Source organism: Pipra filicauda, unplaced genomic scaffold (genome assembly GCF_003945595.2).
Source record: "Pipra filicauda isolate LSUMZ 115617 unplaced genomic scaffold, ASM394559v2 scaffold1173_size24267_pilon, whole genome shotgun sequence".
NCBI lineage: Eukaryota > Metazoa > Chordata > Aves > Passeriformes > Pipridae > Pipra > Pipra filicauda.
The window spans coordinates 492-24,249 of record NW_024103622.1 but is presented as its reverse complement, the minus strand read 5'-3'; the positions used below and the strand labels follow the sequence as shown (position 1 = coordinate 24,249).

At 59.1% G+C, this 23,758-nt stretch overlaps 3 protein-coding genes across 3 annotated transcripts; 1 reads left to right on the top strand and 2 right to left on the bottom strand.

Moving 5' to 3' along the window:
- Positions 1-63: 63 nt before the first annotated feature.
- LOC113988835 (protein brambleberry-like) lies at positions 64-4,545 on the bottom strand. The gene is made up of 10 exons (XM_039385277.1): positions 4,216-4,545; positions 3,718-3,802; positions 2,837-2,944; positions 2,609-2,752; positions 2,355-2,531; positions 2,185-2,269; positions 1,299-1,414; positions 1,066-1,163; positions 337-407; positions 64-236 (listed from the first exon to the last, which is right to left on the bottom strand). Exons 1-10 carry the CDS (start codon positions 4,297-4,299, stop codon positions 74-76), a joined length of 1,131 nt encoding a protein of 376 aa, XP_039241211.1. The 5' UTR covers positions 4,300-4,545; the 3' UTR covers positions 64-73.
- Positions 4,546-5,422: 877 nt separating this feature from the next.
- LOC113988836 (pyrroline-5-carboxylate reductase 3) lies at positions 5,423-14,053 on the top strand. Its single transcript, XM_039385286.1, is given in 10 exon segments — positions 5,423-5,520; positions 8,283-8,347; positions 9,322-9,501; positions 10,105-10,128; positions 10,131-10,169; positions 10,172-10,237; positions 10,239-10,335; positions 10,423-10,515; positions 12,375-12,379; positions 13,773-14,053. Coding segments are annotated over 10 exon segments (834 nt in total). The 5' UTR covers positions 5,423-5,438; the 3' UTR covers positions 13,956-14,053.
- A 2,025-nt stretch (positions 14,054-16,078) lies between these two features.
- TIGD5 (tigger transposable element derived 5) lies at positions 16,079-18,772 on the bottom strand. The gene has a single exon (XM_027722772.2). The coding sequence runs from the start codon at positions 18,713-18,715 to the stop codon at positions 17,069-17,071; it is 1,647 nt and encodes a 548-aa protein (XP_027578573.2). The 5' UTR covers positions 18,716-18,772; the 3' UTR covers positions 16,079-17,068.
- Positions 18,773-23,758: the final 4,986 nt, after the last annotated feature.

Genomic DNA, 23,758 nt, shown 5'->3' with positions numbered 1-23,758 from the left:
GGCATCCACGTATTCCCCGCCAGGATCTGGGAGAGCAAAAAAAAAAAAAAGAAGAAAGGGGTTTTAAAAGCCCTCAGGGAGGGGGTGGAGGGTCAAAAGCAGGGGATGAATCCATGGCCGAGCTGCTGCCGGAGGCGTGGATGTGGCACAAGTCCTTCCCGGGAATGGCTTTCTTCCGGCATCGCTGCCCGGCCCTGGTGAGCGCCCGGCACAGGGAGCGTGGGGACAGCAGGGACCTGCAGGGGACACGCCCGTCAGCCCCCCCAGGAGGCCACAGCCCACGCTGGGGTGACACCAGGCCCTGGGGAAGGGACGGCCCGGGTGGTCGGAGCTCACGTGGTGGCCCTCGGGATGCAGGGATTGGGCTCCCGGCGCTTCCTGGTGTCCGTGACCGGCTCCGGCGTCGCCTGGTGGGGAAAAAAGGGTTTAGGAGGCCCTTCCAACCCATCCTGTGATTCTGTGGCCAAAATCCACTCCCAAATCCCCAAACCCATCCCATGATTCCCTGACCAAAATCTGCTCCCAAATCCTCAAACCCATCCCATTATTTTATGACCAAAATCCATTCCCAAATCCCCAAACTCATCCCCTGATTCCCTGAACAAAATCCATTCCCAAATCCCCAAACCCATCCGGTGATTCTGTGGCCAAAATCCACTCCCAAATCCCCAAACCCATCCTATGATTTTATGACCAAAATCCATTCCCAAATCCCCAATCTCATCCCCTGATTCCATGACTAAAATCCACTCCCAAATCCCCAATCCCATCCCATGATTCCCTGACCAAAATCCATTCCCAAATCCATTCCCAATCCCCAATCCCATCTCATGATTCCCTGACCGAAATCCATTCCCAATCCCCAAACCCATCCCATGATTCTGTGACCAAAATCCATTCCCAAATCCATTCCCAATCCCCAATCCCATCCTATGATTCCCTGACCAAAATCCACTCCCAAATCCCCAAACCCATCCCTTGATTCCGTAACCAAAACCCATTCCCGAAGAGCAGGTTTTTGAGGGACAACCCCAATTTGGGGACATCCCATCCAGCACCACTTACCCCACGCGAGCTCCGCGTTGTCCTCCGGCCACCAGGAACAGGTGACACCCATCCTACGGAGCCGGGAATGTCCTGGGGCTGCTCCAGGTGCGAGGGCTCTGGAAGAACATGGAGACACCTCCCAGTGCTCCAGGCGGAGGTTGGGGGCACTTGGAATGGTGCCACGTGCCCTGGCAGAGCTTGGGGACGCTCTGGGATGACACTGGATGGGGACACTGGATGGGGGGGGACACGCCAGGGTGTTGGATCTGTGTCCTGGATCCCCACATCTCCCACAGCGTGGTCACCTTGCACGCAGCTCATCTCCATCCTGTCCAGCTCCTCCTGGAGCAGCTCCAGGTCGCATTCCCTGCATGGGAAGAAGGACAATCGGCTCCTATGTCACCACCATGATGGTCTGTGAGCAGCTCTCCAGCCTCTCCACCCCCTTCTCCCAGCAGGAACAGGGCAGGGAGCTGGGATGAGGTGCCCCAAATCCGTAGGGAAGCCACCAAGATGTCCATCAAGGTGGACAATGGAGGTGTCTCCTGTCCCTTCCTGGGAACCTCTGCCAGGAGGCTCCAGGATGGGGCATCCAGGATGGGGCACCCAAGCACGGGGCACCCAAGCACGGGGCACCCAAGCACGGGGCACCCAAGCACGGGGCACCCAAGCACAAATAGGTGCCCAAAATCCATAGGAAAGCCATCAAGGTGTGACCTGTCCCTTCCTGGGAACCTCTGCCAGATGGTTCCAGGATGGGACACCAAGGACAAGACACCAAAGATGGAACACTCAGGATGGGACATCCAGGGTGGGACACTCAAGCAGAAATAGGTGTCCAAAATCCATAGGAAAGCCACCAGGATGTGTCCTGTCCCTTCCCAGGAACCTCTGCCAGGTGGCTCCAGGATGGGACATCTGGGAGGAGACATCCAAGCAGAAACAGGGCAGGGAGCTGGGATGAGGTGCCCAAAATCCATGGGAAAGCCATCAAGGTGTGTCCTGTCCCTTCCCGGGAACCTCTGCCAGGTGGCTCCAGGATGGGACTTCCAGGATGGCACACCCAGGGTGGAATGCCCAGGACAGGTCCCACCAGCTCCCAAGGGTGCCACGCCCACCCCCTCAACCCTCTCCTACCTCTCCGGGGTGGAGGTGAGCCGGTGAGGGATTTTTTCCCGGGAAACCGCTGGCCGGATCCCTCTGGATGCCACCAGCTGCTGTCCTGCAGGACAACAGGAGGGTGGGAGAGGGCAGAGCACCCCCAGGGTGGTGTGTCCCCATCCAGGCGTCCCCACACCCGTCCCCACCTGCCACAGCAAGGGCCAGGAGAGCGGAGAGCTCCGGGATTCCGAGGGCACTGGAAGCCAGGAAAAGGCAGAGGAGGAGGAGGATCAGCCAGAGCAGCGCCAGCACCAGGAGAAGAACCAGCAGCACTGAGTAGGAGCCAGGTGGGATGAAGGTGGAGGTGGCACTTGGGCTCTGACCTGTGGGATGAGATGGAAAAACCTGGAATTGGCACCCACCGGCTCCCATCCGCGCTCCAGCCCCTATTCCCGCTCACCATCCGGGTTGGGAACGGCCTTGAGGCGCTCCAGGTGGTTTTCCAGCCGGCTCTGTGTGTCCTCCAAGGCCTCCAACATCAGCTCCAGGCTCTGGTTGAGCCTCTGCAGCTTCTCCATCACCTCCCGAAGGACCAGGGCACTCTCTGCGGGTGGGAAAGATGGATACGGTGGTGGGATGAGCCTGGGAAAGTGAAAAAAGCTGGGAATGGGGTTTGCTGGGTTCCCACCTCGTCGGGGATGAACATCCCGAGGTCTTTCCTGCTCCTGAGGGAGATGGGATGGGAAAACCCGGTGTCCTTCCCGGAGCTCTGCGGCCCCCCGGCTGCTCCCATTCCCTGTGGAGGAGGGATAAGAGGTTGGATCAATCCCAAGGTGGGACAGGGGGATTCTCAGCATCCTTGGATCAACCCAAAACCCAGGGGGATGTCTCGGCATCCTTGGATCAATCCCAAATCCAGGGGGATTCTCAAAATCCTTGGATCAATCCCAAATCCAGGGGGATTCTCAAAATCCTTGAATCAATCCCAAACCCAGGGGGATGTCTCAGCATCCTTGGATCAATCCCAAGGTGGGATATGGGGATGTCTCAGAATTCCTTGGATCAATCCCAAGGCAGGGGATGTCTCAGCATCCTTGGATCAATCCCAAGGTGGGATATGGGGATGTCTCAGCATCCTTGGATTAATCCCAAAGTGGGACAAGGGGATGTCTCAGCATGTCTGGATTAATCCCAAAGTGGGATATGGGGAATTCTCAACATCTTTGGATCAATCTCAAGGTGGGATATGGGGACGTCTCAGCATCCTTGGATCAATCCCAAAGTGGGACAGGGGGATGTCTCAGCAGCCTTGGATCAATCCCAAATCCAGGGGGATTCTCAGCAGCCTTGGATCAATCCCAAGGTGGGATATAGGGATGTCTCAGAATTCCTTGGATGAATCCCAAGGCAGGGGATGTCTCAGCATCCCTGGATCAATCCCAAGGTGGGATATGGGGATGTCTCAGTATCCCTGGATCAATCCCAAGGTGGGATATGGGGATGTCTCAGCACCCTTGGATCAATCCCAAACCCAGGGGGATGTCTCAGCATTCCAGAGCCAGCTCGTACCCATCAGGTGGGCGACGTCCTCCAGGAGCTGGACCACGGGGGTCTCATCCAGCGCCAGCCTCATCCAGGTCTCCCCCAGCTCCTCCTGTGGGGAATATTCAGGAAGTTGGTGACGGGGGGTGACCCCAAACCCCCCCCATCCCCCAGGGAGGTGCCCACGGACACCCCAAAACGAGCCCTCAGCCCCCCGGGGTGCTCCCAGCGCAGGGTGGGGGCCCAGAAAGGGGGGAATTTGGGGTGAAAAATACGAAAAAGAGTGTGAGAACCGCCCCAGAACTTGACCTTCACGCCCCAAAAAACACCCCCACACCGAGCAAGGCGAGGCCTGGGGTGGGGGGGTCCCAGGAACCCCCATTTCCCAGCCGGGGGGGGGGTCCCACCCTGGATGGTGACAGGAGTCCAGGGGTGACACCTCCCGGGCTGGGGCTTCATCCTGGCACTGGTTGTCACCTGTGGTGTCTTGAGGGGGTCCCCAGTTCCCTGGGGGAGGGTCCCCACCTCCTCTGAGGGGGCAGCGAGGCCCAGCCCCCCCAAAATCCCGGCGCAGAGGAGCAGCAGAGCCCGGGAGCTCCAGGGCAGCATCGTGGGAATGGGGGGGTCCTGTGGGGAGAAGAAGGTTGGGAGAAGCCCCTCAGATCCAGGGACAAATTTTGGGACCCCCTACCCCGAATTTGGGGGGACCAATCCCACTGAGGGGACCCTCCCATAGTCCCAGGGGTGCCGATGATGGTCCTGTGGGGAGAAGGGGGTGGGAAACACCTTGGAGTGGGGAGCACATCCATGGACAAATTTGGGGACTTCCCCACCTCAAATTTGAGGGACCCATCCAACCTGAGGGGACCCCCCCATAGTCCCAGGGGTGCCGGCAGTGTCCTGTGGGGAGAAGAGGGTGGGAACCCCCCCTGCGCCCACGGACGAACTGTGGGACCCCTGTCCCAAATTTGGGGGACCCCCCCATAGTCCCAGGGGTGCCCAAGGGGGTCCTATGGGAAGAAGAGGGCGGGAAACACCCCCCCCACCAAAATCGATGGACAATTTGGGGATGTCCCCACCCCAAATTTGGGAGACCCACCCCACTGAGGGGACCCCCATAGTCCCAGGGGTGCCGATGGGGGTCCTATGGGGAGAAGGGGGTGGGAAACACCTTGGAGTGGGGAGCACATCCATGGACAAATTTGGGGGACTTCCCCACCCCAAATTTGAGGGACCCACCCAACTTGAGGGGACCCCCCCATAGTCCCAGGGGTGCCCATAGGGGGTCCTCTAAGGAGAAGAGGGTGGGAAACTCCCCCAAGCCCACGGACAAACTGTGGGACCCCCGTCCCAAATTTGGGGGACCTTCCCATAGTCCCAGGGGTGCCGGCGGGGTCCCGTGGGGAGAAGAGGGCGGGAAACCCCCCCGCGCCCCCACGGACAAATTTGGGGGTCCCACCCCACCGAGTGACCCCCCCCGCAATTCCCAGATGTCCCGAGGGCTCCGCCGAGCACCCTGGGGGGGTGGGGACATATCGCGACCCGTCGGGGACCCCCCTCAGGACCCCCCCAACCAACCACGTGGCGGCCGCGCGCCTGCGCAGATCCCCCCCTCGGCTAAGCCGCGCCCCTTTATAGGCGGTTCAGCCAATAGGAGGGAGGGGCGGGGCGGGCGGGGCCATGTGGTGGGCGGGGCGGTGTGGGCGTGGTCTCTGCGAGGGGGCGTGTCCCGCGGCGGGCCGGGGGCGATGGAGGAGCCGCCGCTGTGGGTCGGGTTCGTGGGCGCGGGGAGGATGGCCGGGGGGCTCGCCCGGGGGCTCCTGCAGGCGGGTACGGCCCGGGGAGGCTCGGGGGGTCAGGGGGGACCCTCAAACACGGGGAGGGGAGGGGGCGTGGGGACAGACCCTCCCTCCTCTTGCCTCCGCGTGTCGCTGTCACACGGGGAGGGGACATGGGGACAGTCCCGGTCTGGGGATGTGGCGGGTCACTGACCCACGGGGAGGGGACGTGGGGACGTGGGGAGAGTCCTGCACTGGTCCCTCACCGGGGGGAACTGGGGGGGGTCCCGTGCCACGGAAATGGGAGGGGACATGGGGACAGCCCTATCCTGTCCCCCTCCCCGCGGTCCCTGTCCCCCAGTCCTGGTCTGGCACCTCCACGGGGGATCTGGGGGGTCTCTCATCCACGGGGGTGGGAGGGGACATGGGGACAGGCCTGGTCTGGAACCTCCCCGGGGCGCCTGAGGGGTCCCTGACACACGGAGAGGGGACATGGGGATATGGGGACAGGCCTGGTCTGGCCCCTCCCTCGGGGTCCCTGCCATCCCCAGGGTCTCCGACCTTCAGTACAGGGACATGGGGACAATCCTGGTCTGGAAATTCCCCGGGGGATTTGGGGGGTCCCTGATCCCCGGGGAGGGGAGGGGACATGGGGACAGACCTGGTCTGGCCCCTCCCTCGGGGTCCCTGCCATCCCCAGGGTCTCCGACCTTCAGTACAGGGACATGGGGACAATCCTGGTCTGGCTCCTGCCCGGGGGTTTTGGGAAGTCCCTGATCCACCGAGAGGGGAGGGGACATGGGACAGTCCTGGTCTGGAACCTCCCCGGGGGATCTGGGTGGTCCCTGATCCACGGGAGTGGAGGGGATATGGGGACAGCCCTGTCCTGTCCCCCTCCCCGCGGTCCCTGTCCCCCAGGCCTGGTCTGGCACCTCCACGGGGGATCTGGGGGGTCTCTCATCCACGGAGGTGGGAGGGGACATGGGGACAGGCCTGGTCTGGAACCTCCCTCGGGGTCCCTGCCATCCCCAGGGTCTCTGACCTTCAGTACAGGGACATGGGGACAATCCTGGTCTGGAACCTCCCCGGGGGGCCTGAGGGGTCCCTGACACACGGAGGGGAGACATGGGGACATGGGGACAGCCCTGGTCTGGAACCTCCCCGAGGGATTTGGGGGGTCCCTGATCCACGGAGAGGGGAGAGGACATGGGGACAATCCTGGTCTGGAACCTCCCCGGGGGATCTGGGTGGTCCCTGATCCACCGAGAGGGGAGGGGACATGGGGACAGCCCTGTCCCCCTCACTAGAGTCCCTGCCCTCCCCCGGGGCTGTGTCCTCCCGTTCAGGGACATGGGGACAACCTGCTCGTGGTCCCTCCTCTGCGTCCCTGACCTCCAGTGGAGGGACATGGGGACAGCCCCGACCTGTCCCTCTCCCGGGGTCCCTGCTCTTCCTGGGATCCCTGTTCCACAGATCAGTGCGGGGACATGGGGACATCCCTGTCCTGCCCCTCTCCTGGGATCCCTGCTCTTCCTGGGATCCCTGTCCCACAGATCAGTGCGGGGACATGGGGACATCCCTGTCCTGCCCCTCTCCCGGGATCCCTGCTCTTCCTGGGATCCCTGTCCCACAGATCAGTGCGGGGACATGGGGACATCCCTGTCCTGCCCCTCTCCTGGGTCTCTGCTCTTCCTGGGATCCCTGTCCCACAGATCAGTGCAGGGACATGGGGACATCCCTGTCCTGCCCCCTCCCTGGTGTCCCTGTCCCACAGATCAGTGCAGGGACATGGGGACAGTCCTGTCCTACCCCCTCCCTGGTGTCCCTGTCCTATAAAACAGTGTGGGGACATGGGGACAGTCCTGTCCTGTCCTATTCCCCTGGAATCCCTGCTTTCCCTGTCCCACAGGTCAGTGGGGACATGGGGACATCCCTGTCCTGCCCCTCTCCCAAAATCCCTGCTCTCCCTGGTGTTCCCATCCCACAGATGAGTGCAGGGACATGGAGACAGTCCTGTTCTGCCCCTCTCCTGGGTCCCTGCTCTTCCTGGGATCCCTGTCCCACAGATCAGTGTGGAGACATGGGGACATCCCTGTCCTGCCCCCTCCCTGGTGTCCCTGTCCTATAAAACAGTGTGGGGATGTGGGGACATGGGGATAGTCCTGTCCTGCCCCCTCCCTGGTGTCCCTGTCCCACAGATCAGTGGGGACATGGGGACATCCCTGTCCTGCCCCCTCCCTGGTGTCCCTGCCCCACAGATCAGTGGGGACATGGGGACATCCCTGTCCTGCCCCCTCCCTGGTGTCCCTGTCCCACAGATCAGTGCAGGGACATGGGGACATCCCTGTCCTGCCCCCTCCCTGGTGTCCCTGTCCTATAAAACAGTGTGGGGATGTGGGGACATGGGGACATCCCTGTCCTGCCCCCTCCCTGGTGTCCCTGTCCCACAGATCAGTGGGGACATGGGGACATCCCTGTCCTGCCCCTCTCCCGGGATCCCTGCTCTTCCTGGTGTCCCTGTCCCACAGATCAGTGCAGGGACATGGGGACATCTCTGTCCTGCCCCCTCCCTGCTGTCCCTGCCCCACAGACAGTGGGGCCACAGCCCTTCCCTCCTCCCCGGGTGTCCCTGATTGTCCCCGTGGTGTTCCCAGCAGGATCCATCCCCATCCCCCTTTAATCCCACTGGGATCCTGCAGGGACTGGGGGAGGGAATCACATCCCTGTGGAGCTCGGGGGGGGGGTCCCCACCACCCTGGGGCCGCCCTGGGTGCTCAGGACCCTAATCCTGCCCCTGTCCCTGCGTATCCCAAGGGAAGGTCCCGGCCGGCAACATCCTGGCCAGCGCTCCCTCCGATAAAAACCTGGAAGCTTGGAGGGTGAGTGGGGCCTTTTCCCCCTTTTCCCACCCCTTTGGCTCATCCTTCCCGGATCTGGGTGAGATCCAGGCACAGGACCCCGAGCTGTGTCCCTACATCCGTGTCCAGGGGGGCTGGGTTTGGGGGGGCTGGTTTTTGGGGGTGCTCTTTTTTAGGGGGCTGGTTTTGAGGGTGCTGATTTCGGGATTACTGGTTTTGGGGGTTTGGGGTTTTGGGGTTGCTGATTTGGGGGTTACTGTGTTTTGGGGTTTTGGGGGTTTTGGGTTGCTGATTTGGGGGTTACTGGGTTTTGGGGTTGCTGATTTTGGGGTTACTGGGTTTGGGGTTGCTGGGTTTAGGGTGCTGGTTTTGGGGTTGCTCATTTTGGGGTTACTGGGTTTTTGGGGTTGCTGGGTTTAGGGTGCTGGTTTTGGGGTTGCTGATTCAGGAATTGCTGGTTTTGGGGTTTTGGAGGTGCTGGGTTTGCGGTGCTGGTTTTGGGGTTGCTGATTTGGGGTTACTGGGTTTTTGGGTTGTTTGCTGGTTTAGGGTGCTGGGTTTTTGGGTTGCTTATTTTTAGGATGCTGGGTTTAGGGTGCTGGGTTTTGGGGTTGCTGATTTTTAGGATGCTGGTTTGGGGTGCTGGGTTTTAGGGATGCTGATTTTAGGAATGCTGGTTTGAGGGATGCTGATTTTTAGGGTGCTGGTTAAGGGGTTGATGCTGAGGTTGATGGGTTTTGAGGTGCTGGTTTTGGGGTTGCCGATTTTTACGCTGCTGGTTTGGGGTTGCTGATTTTGGGATTGCTGTTTTGGGGGATGCTGGGTTTCAGGGTGCTGCTTTGGGGGTTGATAGTTTGGGGGATGCTGGTTTTTAGGGTGCCAGTTTGGGGCTGCTGGTTTTTAGGCTGCTGGCTTGGGGTTGCTGGTTTTTGGGATTGATGGGTTTTGAGGTGCTGCTTTTAGGGCTGTGACACCTCTCCCTGTCCCGTGGGCAGGAGTTGGGGTGCAGGACCACGCACTGCAACCTGGAGGTGGTGCAGAGGAGCACCCTGGTCTTCCTGGCCACCAAACCCCACGTGCTCCCGGGGGTCCTGGAGGAGATCCGGCCTGCCGTGGGCACCCACCACATCGTGGTCTCCCTGGTGGCCGGAGTCACCATCCAGACACTGCAGAGGGTGAGCCTCCTTCTCCTCCTCCTCCTCCTCTTCTCCTCCTCCTCCTCCTCCTCCTCCTTCTCCTCCTTCTCCTCCTCCTCCTCCTTCTCCTTCTCCTCCTCTGTCTCCTTTTCTTCCTTCTCCTCCTCCTTCTTCTCTCCTTCTCTTCTCATTTTCTCCTTCTCCATCTCTCATTCTCCTCTCCTTTTCCTTCTCCTCCTCTCCTGCTTCTTTCTCTTCTCCTTGTCCTCTTCTCGTTTTCCTTCTCCTCCTTTTCCTCCCTCCATTCTTCCTCCTTCTCCTTCTCTTTCTCCTCCTTCTCCTTCTCCTTCTCCTTCTCCTTCTCCTTCTCCTTCTCCTTCTCCTTCTCCTTCTCCTTCTCCTTCTCCTTCTCCTTCTCCTTCTCCTTCTCCTTCTCCTTCTCCTTCTCCTTCTCCTTCTTCCTTTTTCTTCTTTTCCTCTCCTTTCCCCGGCCCACAGAGGAACGCACCCGCGGCCTTGTCCCACCTGTTCCTCCCCCCGCTACCTCCCCACCTCCCCATTATCCCCAGCCCCTCTGGTGTCCGGACACTTTGGGTCCCTTCCGGTTTGCCGTTCCCCCTTCTTCAATCCCGTCTCTCGCAGCTGCTCCGCTCCTGGACGAAGGTTGCTTCCGGCTGATGCCCAAACCTGCGTGCGTGGTGCAGGCTTGGGCGCCATGGTCTTCTCCGGGGCAATCTATGCGCCGGACAAGGAATCGGCTCTCCTGAGAGAAACCCTTCCTGGCGTCCTGCGGGCTCTGCGGCGGAGTTCCCGAATCCTAACATTTAGACATCCCACACGCTAGATACCGGCTACGCTGCTGTGGCTACGTGAGCGCGGGGCGGAATCCCACCCCGTCGGGATGGGGGGGGGGATATCCTCGCCCCCCGGCTCACCCGGAGTCCCGTTGTCCCCCCCCAGGGTATCTGTTTGCCGAAGCCTTGGGCTGAGGGCGCGGTGAAGATCGGGAAATGCCGGGAGCCTTGGCCGTGGACGGGATAGCTGCGGCCGACGGCTGCTGGTGAGTCGGGAACTCGGAGGCTGTGGTTTTCCCTTCCCGCCTTCCTGCTCACCTTACGCCTTTCCTGCTCCCTTCCCGCCTTTCCTGCTCCCTTCCCGCCTTTCCTGCTCCCTTCCCGCCTTTCCTGTTCCCTTCCCGCCTTTCCTGCTCCCTTCCCGCCTTTCCCATTCCCTTCCTGCCTTTCCTGCTCCCTTCTGGCCTTTCCTGTTCCCTTCCCACCTTTCCCGTTCCCTTCCCACCTTTCCCGTTCCCTTCCCGCCTTTCCCATTCCCTTTCTGCCTTTCCCACTCCCTTCTCGCCTTTCCTGTTCCCTTCCCACCTTTCCTGCTCCCTTCCCACCTTTCCCATTCCCTTCCTGCCTTTCCCGTTCCCTTCCCGCCTTTCCCGCTCCCTTCCGGCCTTTCCCGTTCCCTTCCCGCCTTTCCCGCTCCCTTCCCGCCTTTCCCGTTCCCTTCCCACCTTTCCCATTCCCTTCCCACCTTTCCCGTTCCCTTCCCGCCTTTCCCATTCCCTTCCCGCCTTTCCCGCGCTTCCCGCCCAGCCCTGGGCTCCACGATGTCCGTCGGGGCGAGGGAGGAGGTGCTGCTTTTGGGGTGCTGGGGTTGGGGTGCTGGGGTTGGGATTGCTGGTTTTGGGGGTGTTGTTTTTGAGGGTGTTGGTTAAGGGGTGCTGGTTTTGAGGTGCTGGTTTTGAGGTGCTGGGTTTGGGGTGCTGGTTTTGGGGTTGCTGGTCTTAGTGCTTTTGGTTTTGGGGTGCTGGTTTCGGGATTGCTGATTTTGGGATCGCTGTTTTTGAGGGTGCTGGTTTTAGGGGTTGCTGGGTTTGGGGTTGCTGGTCTTGGGGCTTTTGGTTTTGGGGTTGCTGGTGTTGGGGTTGCTGGTGTTGGGGGTGCTGGGTTTGGGTTGCTGGGTTTGTGGTTGCTGGTTTTTAGGGTGCTGGGTTTGGGATTGCTGGTTTGGGGGTACTGGTTTTTAGGGTGCTGGGTTTGGGGTGCTGGGTTTTGAGGGTGTCGGTTTTGGGGTTGGTTTTGATGGTGTTGGTTAAGGGGTGCTGGTTTTGGGGTTGCTGTTTTTCAGGGTGCTGCTTTTGGGGTGCTGGTTTTGATTTAACTGGTTTTGGGGTTGCTGGTCTTGGGGCTTTTGGTTTTGGGGTTCCTGGGTTTTGGGGTTGCTGGTTTTGGGGTTGCTGGTTTTGGGGTGCTGGTTTTGGGGTACTGGTTTTGAGGGTGTTGGGTTTGGGGCTTTTGGTTTTGGGGTGCTGGTTTGGGAGTTGCTGATTTTGGGGTCGCTGTTTTTGAGGGTGCTGGTTTTAGGGGTTACTGGTTTTGGGGTTGCTGGTGTTGGGGGTGCTGGGTTTGGGTTGCTGGGTTTGGGGTTCCTGGGTTTTTTAGGGTGCTGGTTTTGGGGTGCTGGGTTTTGAGGGTATTGGTTTTGAGGGTGTTGGGTTTGGGGTTGCTGGTTTTGGGGGTGCTGGGTTTGGGGTGCTGGGTTTTGAGGGTGTTGGGTTTGGGGTTGCTGGGTTTGAGGCTTTTGTTTTTGGGATGCTGGTTTGGGAGTTGCTGATTTGGGGTCGCTCTTTTTGAGGGTGCTGGTTTTAGGGGTTGCTGGTTTTGGGTTGCTGGTGTTGGGGTTGGTGGGTTTGGGGTGCTGGTTTTGGGGTGCTGGGTTTTGAGGGTGTTGGGTTTGGGTTGCTGAGTTTGGGGTTCCTGGGTGTTTTAGGGTGCTGGGCTTGGGGTGCTGGTTTTGGGGTGCTGGGTTTTGAGGGTGTTGGTTTTGAGGGTGTTGGGTTTGGGGTTGCTGGTTTTGGGGGTGCTGGTTTTGGGGTGCTGGTTTTGGGGTTGCTGGGTTTGGAGTGCTGGTTTTGGGGTGTTGGGTTTTGAGGGTGTTGGGTTTTGAGGGTGTTGGGTTTTTCGGGTTGGTGGGTTTGTTGAGTTTTTGAGGGAGTTTTGTGTTTTTTGGATTAAGTGGGGTTGCTCGGTTTTTACAGGTGCTGGGTTTGGGGTTGCTGGGTTTGGGGCTTTTGGTTTTGGGGTGCTGGTTTGGGAGTTGCTGATTTTGGGGTCACTGTTTTTGAGGGTGCTGGTTTTGGGTGCTGGTGTTGGGGGTGCTGGTTTTGGGGTTGGTGGGTTTGGGGTGCTGGTTTTGGGGTGCTCGGTTTTGAGGGTGTTGGTTTTGAAGGTGTTGGGTTTGGGGTTGCTGGTGTTGGGGGTGCTGGGCTTGGGGTTCCTGGGTTTTTTAGGGTGCTGGGTTTGGGGTCCGGGTTTTGGGGTTGCTGGGTTTTGGGGTTCCTGGGTTAGGGGTTGCTGGTTTGGGGGTACTGGTTTTTAGGGTGCTGGTTTTGGAGGTGCTGGTTTTAGAGGTGTTGGGTTTGGGGGTGCTGGTTTTGATGGTGCTGGTTTTGGGGTGCTGGGTTTGGGGTTCCTGGTTTTGGGGAGCTGGTTTGGGGGTTGCTGATTTTGGGGTTGTTGTTTTTGGGGCTGCTGGTTTTAGGGGTTGCTGGTTTGGGAGTTGCTGTTTTTTAGGGTGCTGGGTTTGGGGTGCTGGGTTTGGGGTCCTGGTTTTGGGGTCACTGGCTTTGGGGTTGCTGGGTTTTGAGGGTGTTGGTTTTGGAGGTGCTGTTTTTTCTTTTTTAGGGTGCTGGTTTTGGGGATGCTGATTTTAGGGATGCTGCTTTTGGGGTGCTGTTTTTGAGGAGGCTGATTTTAGGGATGATGGTTTTGGGGTTCTGGTTTTGAGGATGCTGATTTTAGGGATGCTGGTTTTGGGGCTCCTGGGTTTTAGGGCTGCTGGTTTTGGGATGCTGGTTTTGGGGTTCCTGGGTTTTTTAGGGTGCTGTTTTTGGGGGTGCTGTTTTTGGAGGGTGCTGTTTTTGGGGCTGCTGGTTTTGGGGCTGCTGGTTTTGAGGATGCTGATTTTAGGGCTGCTGGTTTTGGGGGTGTTGGGTTTTGAGGATGCTGATTTTAGGGCTGCTGGTTTTGGGGGTGTTGGGTTTTGGGGATTGCTGGTTTCGGGGTTGCTGATTTTAGGGCTGCTGATTTTGGAATTGCTGTTTTTGAGGATGCTGATTTTAGGGCTGCTGGTTTTGGGACCCCCACGAGGGTGAGAGAGGAGGTTCTGCCTCCCCTCCTGCCTCCCTTCCCCTTCTTGGCCCCCCAAAAAACGAGGCCACCCTCAGAAGGCGGCCGATCCCTCGCCGGGCCGGCGCTTCCTGGAGGGGTCGGATGGTTTGGGAGGTGCCCTTTTTTCCGTAGGGCGCTGCCAAGATGCTGCTGGAGACCGGGGAACACCCGGCAAAGCTGCGGGCGGACGTCTGCACCCCCGGGGGCACCACCATCCACGCGCTGCACCAGCTGGAGAAGGGAGCGCTCCGGGCCACCGTCATGAACGCCGTGGAGGCGGCCACCAACCGCGCCTGGGACATGGCCAAGGACTAGTTGGCCCGGCTCTTGTCCCAGGAAAGGGTGATGGGGACCAAAACCGGCCTCTTCCAGGAGATCCCAACGCCCTTGGGAGAAGCTGGAGGGGGGTTGGGAAGGTGGCGTCGGGCACGTGTTACCTCAGCGGGGCCGCGGGCAAATAAACGTGGGCACACGTGGCTCCTCCGGGTGCCTTTGGTCCCTGGGGCTGTGGGAGCCACCACGGGGTCACCACCCAGCCATGGGTGGCTCCTCCGGGTGCCTTCGGTCCCTGGGGGGTGTGGGAGCCGCCATGGGGTCACCACCCAGCCATGGGTGGCTCCTCTGGGTGCCTTCGGTCCCTGGGGGCTGTGGGAGCCGCCATGGGGTCACCACCCAGCCATGGGTGGCTCCTCCTGGTGCCTTCGGTCCCTGGGAGGTGTGGGAGCCGCCATGGGGTCACCACCCAGCCATGGGTGGCTCCTCGTGGTGCCTTCGGTCCCTGGGGGCTGTGGGAGCCGCCACGGGGTCACCACCCAGCCATGGGTGGCTCCTCCGGGTGCCTTTGGTCCCTGGGGGGTGTGGGAGTCGCCATGGGGTCACCACCCAGCCATGGGTGGCTCCTTGTGGTGCCTTCGGTCCCTGGGAGGTGTGGGAGCCGCCATGGGGTCACCACCCAGCCATGGGTGGCTCCTCGTGGTGCCTTCGGTCCCTGGGGGGTGTGGGAGCCACCACGGGGTCACCACCCAACCATGGGTGGCTCCTCGTGGTGCCTTCGGTCCCTGGGGGGTGTGGGAGCCGCCACGGGGTCACCACCCAGCTGTGGGTGCCCGGGATGGTGCCGGTGCCACGCCGGCTCTGCTCCCCCCAGGGATGGAGTTGGCGCCGCCGTCGCCGAGGATGGAGGTGCCACCCGCCCTCACGGGCGCCGTGCCCTCTGTGTGGCACCAGGGCCGGGGTTTTGGGGATGGGCTGATCCCAACTGAAGCCTCCCGGAGCTGGGAGAGCGGCCACATCCCTGCGGTGGGACACGAGGGACCGTCCTGGGCGCCGCGAGAGTTTTATTCCCAAAAAATACAGGGAGGAAGTCGACCAACCCAAAAACCTCCACCGTGATCCCACAGACGGGTCCCTCTCCGGCTCCACGGGAATGGGATGGAAGCCTAGACCCATTCCCAGCTCCAGGGAGTGGAAACTCAAACTATCCAGCAAGGATCCAAACCTTTTCCATGCCCTAATTCAGTTCCCTTTGCCTGCCGGCACCTGCACGGATACAATGAACATTCCAGCTGATTTGGGAACTGCTTTGAGGGTGAAAAGGCCTTTTCTGGGCAAAACGTGGGTTTTGGGGAAAACATCTGGATGCTGAGGCTCTGGATCCTGTGGCTTTGACCCCATTCCCCAGGATTTGGTTGCCCCAGAGGCTGGTGGCACCGAGCCAAGAGAGATTCCACAGATTCCAAATTTATGGTGCTGCCAAGGCATGACCTGAGTGGGAACCTTCTCCAGGCACCCAATTAATTAATTAGCAAAGCTCCACAGGAACCAGAAACGGAGCTGGAGCCGGCCCGGAGAAGGGAAGGCTCCAGGGAGACCTTGGAGCCCCTTCCAGGGCCTAAAGAGACTCCAGGAGAGGTGGAGAGAGACTTGGGATGAGGGACGGAGGCACAGGACACAGGGAATGGCTTCCCACTGCCAGAGGGTTAGATGGGATATCGGGAAGGAATTCTTGGCTGGGAGGGTGGGGAGGGGCTGGGATGGAATTCCCAGAGAAGCTGTGGAAGTGCCCAAGGCCGGGTTGGAGCAAGCTGGGATAGCGGGAGGTGTCCCTGCCCATGGCAGGGGGTTGGAATTCCAAAGTCTCTTCCAACCCAACCCATTCCCTGCTTTGAAGGTCTCACCCCCCCGGATCAGGCCAAGCACCTTCTGCCGAGCTCGGCGACGTTCCTGTCACACAACCGAGGATTCCTTGAATTCCCAAACTCCTGCTCGAAACCAGCCACATCCCAAGCTCCCCAAAACATTTTTGTGGGGTCTTTTTTTTTTTTTTTTTGGGAGAAAACCACCCCCAGGGGACACACCCACGCCGAGGTCCCCCTCGGGCCACCCCAAACCCCCCTGGGATGGCTCCGCGTGGCTGTTCACAAACAACAGGCTCCGTGTGGGAATAAAAATCCATTTAATTTCCATAAACTCTGCAGTGAGGAGACCAAGACACGGAGAAACCTCCACCCCTCCGGCTGACACGGGGCAGCTCCGAGGAGTTCATCTCATTCCCCCCCCTCCCTTCAGTCGTTGGCTTCAACCGGCTCAAATTTCATCCAGGTGGGGCCAAGAGCTGCCAAATTCCTCTCTCGAGGCCTCCAGAATTCCAAGGTGGCTCTCCCTGCTCCGACCTCAAACTCACCCAGACGTGTCGTCCAGCCCCAACCACCCCACAAAACCTCCCGGGAACACCCCGTTCCCGGAGCCTTCGGCTCCGCGGGGATGCCGGGATGAGGTACCTGCTCCGGCAGCTCTCCGTGGTCCAGGTGTTGCCAGCTGTGGTGGGAATGGTGGTGGTGACCTTTTCCAGGGAGCTGCAGCTTCTGGGATGCCACCCAAGCATCCCTTTCCCAATCCAGTGCACGGAGTTGCCTTCAACCGGCCCCAAACCGTCCTGGCGTAACGGGGATTTTGTTTCGACAGCGGGAAGGGCGTCACCAACCTCTGCCAGGCTGGAATATTTGCCCTACAGCACCTTGGGAGTGGTCCCTGTCCAGCTGGCTGGGCCCTGCTCCGAGATATTATCCCCAATAATCCCGGTGACACCGAGCAGGTCCCTCCCTAACCCCTTCTCCCCACGGGATTGGGGCGACCGGGGAATTTTGGGGGGGCACCCCCCCCCCTTCTGGCAGTGCCAGCGCCCAGGGATGTAAAAAATAGCACCTCCTCACCACGTTTAGGCGAGGGACGACCCCGGAACGCGAGCCGGCGCCCGACAATCCCCGAAACTGCGACCCACAGCCTCCTGATCCCCAGGAGGAATCCTGGCGGGGACGGGCGGCACCTCCGGATAACGGGGAGTCCCCTCCGGATAACGGGGCATCCCCGGCCCCGTGGCCAAGCGGGGGCGGTCGGTAGCCCAGATGTGGGCAGCGGTAGCCCCCGGCCTAGGCGGGGGGGCTGCGGCCGCGGCGCAGCCGCTGGGCCGTGGAGATGAGGGAGCGGAGCTGCACCAGCTTCAGCGGCCCCACTTCCCGGGGGTCCTGCCCCTCCAGCCACCGCAGCGCCGTCTCCAGGCCCTGGATGGCTTCCCGAGCCGTGGGAAGCAACGGGTCTCCTCCTTCCCCGCCACCTCTGCCACCAGCTGCTTCCTCCTCCTCCTCATCTTCCTCCACCCTGCAGCCCTCGGCGCCTTCCTCGTCTGCGTCCTCTTCTCCATCCTCCTCTTCCTCCTCCGTGCCCGGAGCGGTGTCATCCAAGTGCAGCCAGTCGGACACTTCCTCGGGAGCCAAGCGCTTGAAGGCCAGCGCTGCCAGGTGGGTCAGGTCGCTGAAGACTTTGCTGTCCCCTCCTCCTCCTCCTTCCTGCCCCGCTCCCGGGGGTTCTCCGCGCTCCTCCTCGCCGGGATGCGGCTCGAAGGCCGCGCGCAGCCCCAGGAGCCAGCACTTCTCGATGGCTCCCGGCGGGATGAGATCCCAGGAGAGCCCGGCGAGGTACAGCATGTCCTTGAGGAGGAAGGACCTCACGAAGTCGGCGGGGCTGCCGGGGCCGCCGCAGGACACGGCCAAGCGCAGCAACTCCCGCTTGTAGAGCTGCTTGAAGGCCGACACCACGCCCTGCTCCAGCGGCGCCGGGATCCGGCCTCCCGCTCCGGCAGAGCCGCTCCCGGCGGGAGCCTTGGAGAGGAAGAGCGCGCGGATGGACCCGTCGGGCGTCTGCAGAGGCAGAGAATCCTCCCGGCTCGGCGCCGAGCTGAGCAGCAGCACGGCCTTCTGCTGGAGGCAGCTCCGCCGCAGGTACCGCTTGACCCCCGGCACGAAGTCCTCGAAGAACCACGCCCGGAGCAGCGCCGGCGCCAGCGCGGCCTCGCGGCTGTAGCGGTAACACGCCGGGAACTTCTCCTGGTTGTGATGCCGGAGGCTGGCGGGATCCCGGAGCCCCCCGACCACCAACGGCTTGAGCTTGTGGGCGCCGGTCAAGTTGGCGGCCAGCAGCACCGTGACGCGCTCGCCGCGCCGCCGCGCCGATCCCGCCGGGACGCCGCCGGGGAGAAGCTTCCAGAAGAGCCGGGTGACGTTGGCGTTGTAGATCTGCTCGTCGCCGTAGCCGCCGGCGTCGGGCACAGCCTCGGCGCGGGCGGCCGGGGCGCGCTCGGGCTCGGCGGCCGCGCCGCCCTCGCCGTAGATGCGCTGGCTGGAGATGCCGTGGCGCTTCTGCCAGCGCCAGAACCAGCCGTGGCTCGCCTTGAAGGTACATTCCGGCCCGTAGATCTGGCGGGCGAAGGCTTCCGCCTGCGCCTGGATGAGGGGCCCGGAGAGTGGGATGCCGTGCTGGCGCAGCGCCAGGAACCAGGCGTAGACGGCGCGGTCGATCTCCTCCTCGTTGGCCAAGCGCATCTTCTTGCGTTGGGTGCCCACCTCGCCCCCGAGCTGCTCCAGGAACCAGCGCAGCTTGGCCTCGTCCTTCAGCCAGCCCCGGAGGGTGCCCCCCGGCACCCCGAAGGCCCGGCACACCGACGCCTGGCGCTCGCCCTTCTTCACCCGCTCGATGGCCTGGAGCTTGTCCTTGATGGAGTAGGCGCGGCGAAGCGACATCTTCGCCGACACCCCCCCGGGGGATGCGCTGCTGCCTCCTCCTCCTCCTCCTCCTCCCCGCCGCCCTCCCGCCATTCCCCCGCCCTCCTCCGGCTCCCCCCCGGGCATGGAGCGGCCGCCGCGTCCATGGGAATGGGGGGCGCGTTATAACCGCGGAGGGACGCCGGGGTGGGGCGGCGTTGTACCTGCTCCGCCCCCCCGCATGCGCTGGCTCCACCCCCATCCATACACAACGAGTAGAGCCGCTCACCCCCCCCCCCCCCCTCATTCTTTGCCGATTTGGTTTCGTCCTCGTAGCCCCGACGGCGCCCGAGGGTTGTCCCACTCTGCTAAAAGGGGGCGCGAAACGCATCGCTTCTCCCCCCTCAACCCCCCCCCCCCCCCCCCCCCCCCCCGCCGCTTGCCCCCTTCACGGGCTGTTCCACCGAGCGGGGGGAGACAGCGCGCCTCACGCGCAGCGCGGGGCCTCCCCCTTTTCCCGTTCCCTTGCAAAACATGAGGAACATCCCGGGAGAAGCAGGGAAGCCGTGTGTGTGTCTGTGTGTGTGGGGGGGGGGGGTGAGGTGAAGTGAGGCGGCGTGAGGCGGCGCACCCCCATCTCCCGCGGAGTGGCACAACCCGCCGGCGCCCCAGCGGCGCGAGGACGACTCCAACCCGCCAAAGAGAAGGGGGGGGGAGCCGCGCAACCTACCGTCTACCAGAAGGGGGATCTGCGCGCATCCCGCTTGCCCCGCGGGGATATTCCACATATTCCGGAGTGGGATAATCCCAGAAATATTTGTTCGGCGCGTTGAATCCCCTCATTGAACCCCCTTTCCCCCCCCCCCTCCGCGTGGTACGCGCCGCCCCCATAACCCTCCGCGCGGCGCGCGCGGCCCCCCTTTTACCCCGGCGGCGGCCGAAAGGAGCGGAGGATCCTCGGGGATCGCGCCCTTGCCGTGAGTCCCGATTTTTTCCCCCCCCTCTCCTTTTCCCAGCCCCTTATCCCGGGAATCCTTATCCCGGGATCCTTCTCCCGCCCTTGGGATCCTTCAGCCCCTTTCCTGAGCCTCGCTAATGGCGGTTTCGGGGCTCTCCGGAGCGTCCTTTGCCACCCCCCAGGTGTGGGGGGGCCTTTATCGGGTGAGAATTCCCGAGGGAACGGGGGCGATCCCTTCCCATTCCCAAGGTTTTAGGTCCCTTTTTCCCTTAATAGTTCTGGGAAGCGGGTTGTGGGAGTCCCCCAAAGCCGCGAATGAGAGGGTTAGAGGTGCCCTTGATTTTTGGGATCGCTTTTCCCCACTCAAAATCCCAGGGAATACTGGGGTGACCCCCCCTTCCCAATGTTTTAGGTCCCTTTTCCCTAAAAATTTTGGGAATGGGAATTGTGGGAACCTTCCCCCCCCCCCTCCAAAAGAGGAGGGAATGAGAAGGTTTAGGTTGCCCTTGTTTTTTGGGATCACTTTTCCCCACTCAAAATCCTCGGGAATATTCGGGTGACCCCCCTTCCCAATGTTTTAGGTCCCTTTTTCCTTAATAATTCTGGGAAAGGGAATTGTGGGAACCCTCCCAGAGTCCTGAGGGAGAGGATTTGGTATGCCCTTGTTTTTTGGGATCACTTTTCCCCACTCAAAATCCTCGGGAATATTGGGGTGACCCCCCTTCCCAATGTTTTAGGTCCCTTTTTTCATAATAATTCTGGGAAAGGGAATTTTGGGAATTGTCCCCTTTCCTCCCAGAGTCCTGAGGGAGAGGATTTGGGATGCCCTTGTTTTTTGGGATCACTTTTCCCTACTTTAAATCCCAAGGAATATTGGGGTGACCCCCCTTCCCAATGTTTTAAATCCATTTTCCCTTAATAATTCTGGGAAAGGGAATTTTGGGAATCCTCCCCTTTCCTCCCAGAATCCTGAGGGAAAGGATTTGGGATGCCCTTGTTTTTTGGGATCACTTTTCCCCACTCAAAGTCCTCGGGAATATTGGAGTGACCCCCCCTTCCCAATGTTTTAAATCCATTTTCCATTAATAATTCTGGGAAAGGGAATTTTGGGAATCCTCCCCTTTCCTCCCAGAGTCTTGAGGGAGAGGATTTGGGATGCCCTTGTTTTTTGGGATCACTTTTCCCTATTTAAAATCCCCGGGAATACCGAGGTGACCCCCCTTTCCCAATATTTTAAATCCTTTTTCCCGAATAATTCCAGGAAAGGGGGGGTGTGGAAACCCTCCCCCACATTCCCTGTGGGATCTCTTTTCCCCTCTCACATCCCAAAAAGGAGGATTTTGGGAATTCTCTCGTTATCCTGGAGATCCCTTTCCCTTTTCCAGCCCCAGGGAATGGGGTTTTTTTTAGGAATCTCCCTCTCTTTGGAATCTCTTCCCATTCCCAGGATTTCAGAGCCCCCTTTTCCAGGTCCCTAAATTTCCGTGGGAGCCATAATTCCCAAATTCCTCCCTAATTCCACAGTGGGGGGGAGCAGATTCCCTGTTTTTTGGGAATATTCCCGCTGTGTAAATCCCCCCCTCTGGATTGACCGGGAATTCCGTGTCATTCCCACCTGGGAAAGGAGGGGAATTTCGGGAATCTTCCCCTCCAGGTGCCTCCAGGATCTGCTCTTCCCTCCGAATTCCTTGGATTCCTTCCTTTTCCAAAGGGAATCTGCAGCTGCTCCGTGGCCTGGCCCGGATCCATCCCAATCCCAACCCCTTTGGCTGCCTCTCCCAACTTTTTTTGGGGAAAAATCAGCTCCTGGAATTCTCCTTCTCTTCCCTCTCTCTTTTTCCATGTGCTGCTATTCCCAAACTTCCAGAACCTCGGTGGGATTTGTCCTCTCCCTGGTTTTTTTTTTGGGATCCTTTTCCCAAACTATTTTGGGAATGGGCAGAACCTCCTGCCGTTTTCCATGGGAATGAGGGATTAAATCCATGGCATTCCCTGAAATCCGTCCTCGGCATTCCCGGAAATCCATCCTTGACGTTCCCTAAAATCCGTCCTTGGCATTCCCTAAAATCCGTCCTTGGCATTCCCTGAAATCCGTCCTTGACATTCCCTGAAATCCATCCTTGGCATTCCCTAAAATCTGTCCTTGGCATTCCCTAAAATCCGTCCTTGACATTCCCAGAAATCCGTCCTTGATATTCCCTAAAATCCGTCCTTGGCATTCCCTGAAATCCATCCTTGGCATTCCCTAAAATCCATCCTTGACATTCCCTGAAATCCATCCTTGACATTCCCTGAAATCCATCCTTGGCATTCCCTAAAATCCATCCTTGACATTCCCTAAAATCCGTCCTTGGCATTCCCTAAAATCCATTCTTGACATTCCCTGAAATCCATCTTTGACATTCCCTGCGATCCATCCTTGACATTCCCAGAAATCCGTCCTTGACATTCCCTAAAATCCATCCTTGGCATTCCCTGAAATCCATCCTTGGCATTCCCTGAAATCCTTCCTTGGCATTCCCTAAAATCCATCCTTGGCATTCCCTGAAATCCGTCCTTGACATTCCCTGAAATCCGTCCTTGGCATTCCCTAAAATCCATCCTTGACATTCCCTAAAATCCATCCTTGGCATTCCCTGAAATCCGTCCTTGACATTCCTGGAAATCCATCCTTGACATTCCCAGAAATCCATCTTTGACATTCCCTGAGATCCGTCCTTGACATTCCCTGAAATCCATCCTTGGCATTCCCTGAAATCCATCCTTGACATTCCCAGAAATCCATCCTTGGCATTCCCTGAAATCCATCTTTGACATTCCCAGAAATCCTTCCTTGGCATTCCCTAAAATCCATCCTTGGCATTCCCTGAAATCCATCCTTGGCATTCCCTGAAATCCGTCCTTGGCATTCCCTGAAATCCGTCCTTGGCATTCCCTGAAATCCGTCCTTGACATTCCCTGAAATCCATCTTTGACATTCCCAGAAATCCTTCCTTGGCATTCCCTAAAATTCCATCCTTGGCATTCCCTGAAATCCGTCCTTGGCATTCCCGGAAATCCCCCTGGATGGTTTGGAATTGTTTGTGATTCCATCATTCCCATTTTTTTCCAGGTGTTTCCCGTTTCTCCCGGCCCTTCAGGTAGGACTTTTCCCTCCCCTGGAGCTGTTGATTCCCGACCCTTTTCCCGGTTTTCCTGAAGGTGACACATTCCCTGTCTTTCCTTTGCCTCAGAATTCCCGAATCCGGGATTTTTCCTCGTGAACGAGGAGCAGCTCGGAGTGTGTGGGAATTGCGTTTTCCTTGGAATTCTGGAGCTTTGCCGAGGGAATGGGGAAAGGCCCGCTCGTGGCCTGAGCTGGGAATTTCGGGAATTTTCAGGAATTTTCGGGAATTAAACCAACAGGAGCTGGAAAAGAGCCGATTTTCGGGAATTTTCAGGAATTAAACCAACAAGAGTTGGAAAGGAGGCGATTTTAGGGAATTTTTGGGAATTTTCAGGAATATTAGGGAATTAAACCAGCGGGAGGTGAGAAAGAGCTGATTTTAGGGAATTTTCGGGAATTTTTGGGAATTAAACCAGCAGGAGTTGGGAAAGAGCCGATTTTAGGGAATTTTCAGGAATTTTAGGGAATTAAACCAGCAGGAGCTGGAAAGGAGCCAATTTCAGGGAATTTTTGGGAATTTTTAGGAATTTTAGGGAATTTTCGGGAATTTTCAGGAATTAAACCAGCAGGAGTTGGGAAAGAGCCGATTTTAGGGAATTTTCATGAATTTTTGGGAATTTTCAGGAATTTTAGGGAATTAAACCAGCAGGAGCTGGGAAAGAGATGATTTTCGGGAATTTTTGTGAATTTTTGGGAATTTTCAGGAATATAAGGGAATTAAACCAGCGGGAGGTGAAAAAGAGCTGATTTTAGGGAATTTTTGGGAATTTTAGGGAATTAAACCAGCAGGAGCTGGAAAAGAACCAATTTCAGGGAATTTTTTGGAATTTTCAGGAATTTTGGGGAATTTTAGGGAATTAAACTAGTGGGAACTGGAAAAGAGCTGATTTCAGGGAATTTTTAGGAATTTTAGGGAATTTTCGGGAATTAAACCAGCGGGAGTTGGGAAAGAGCTGAT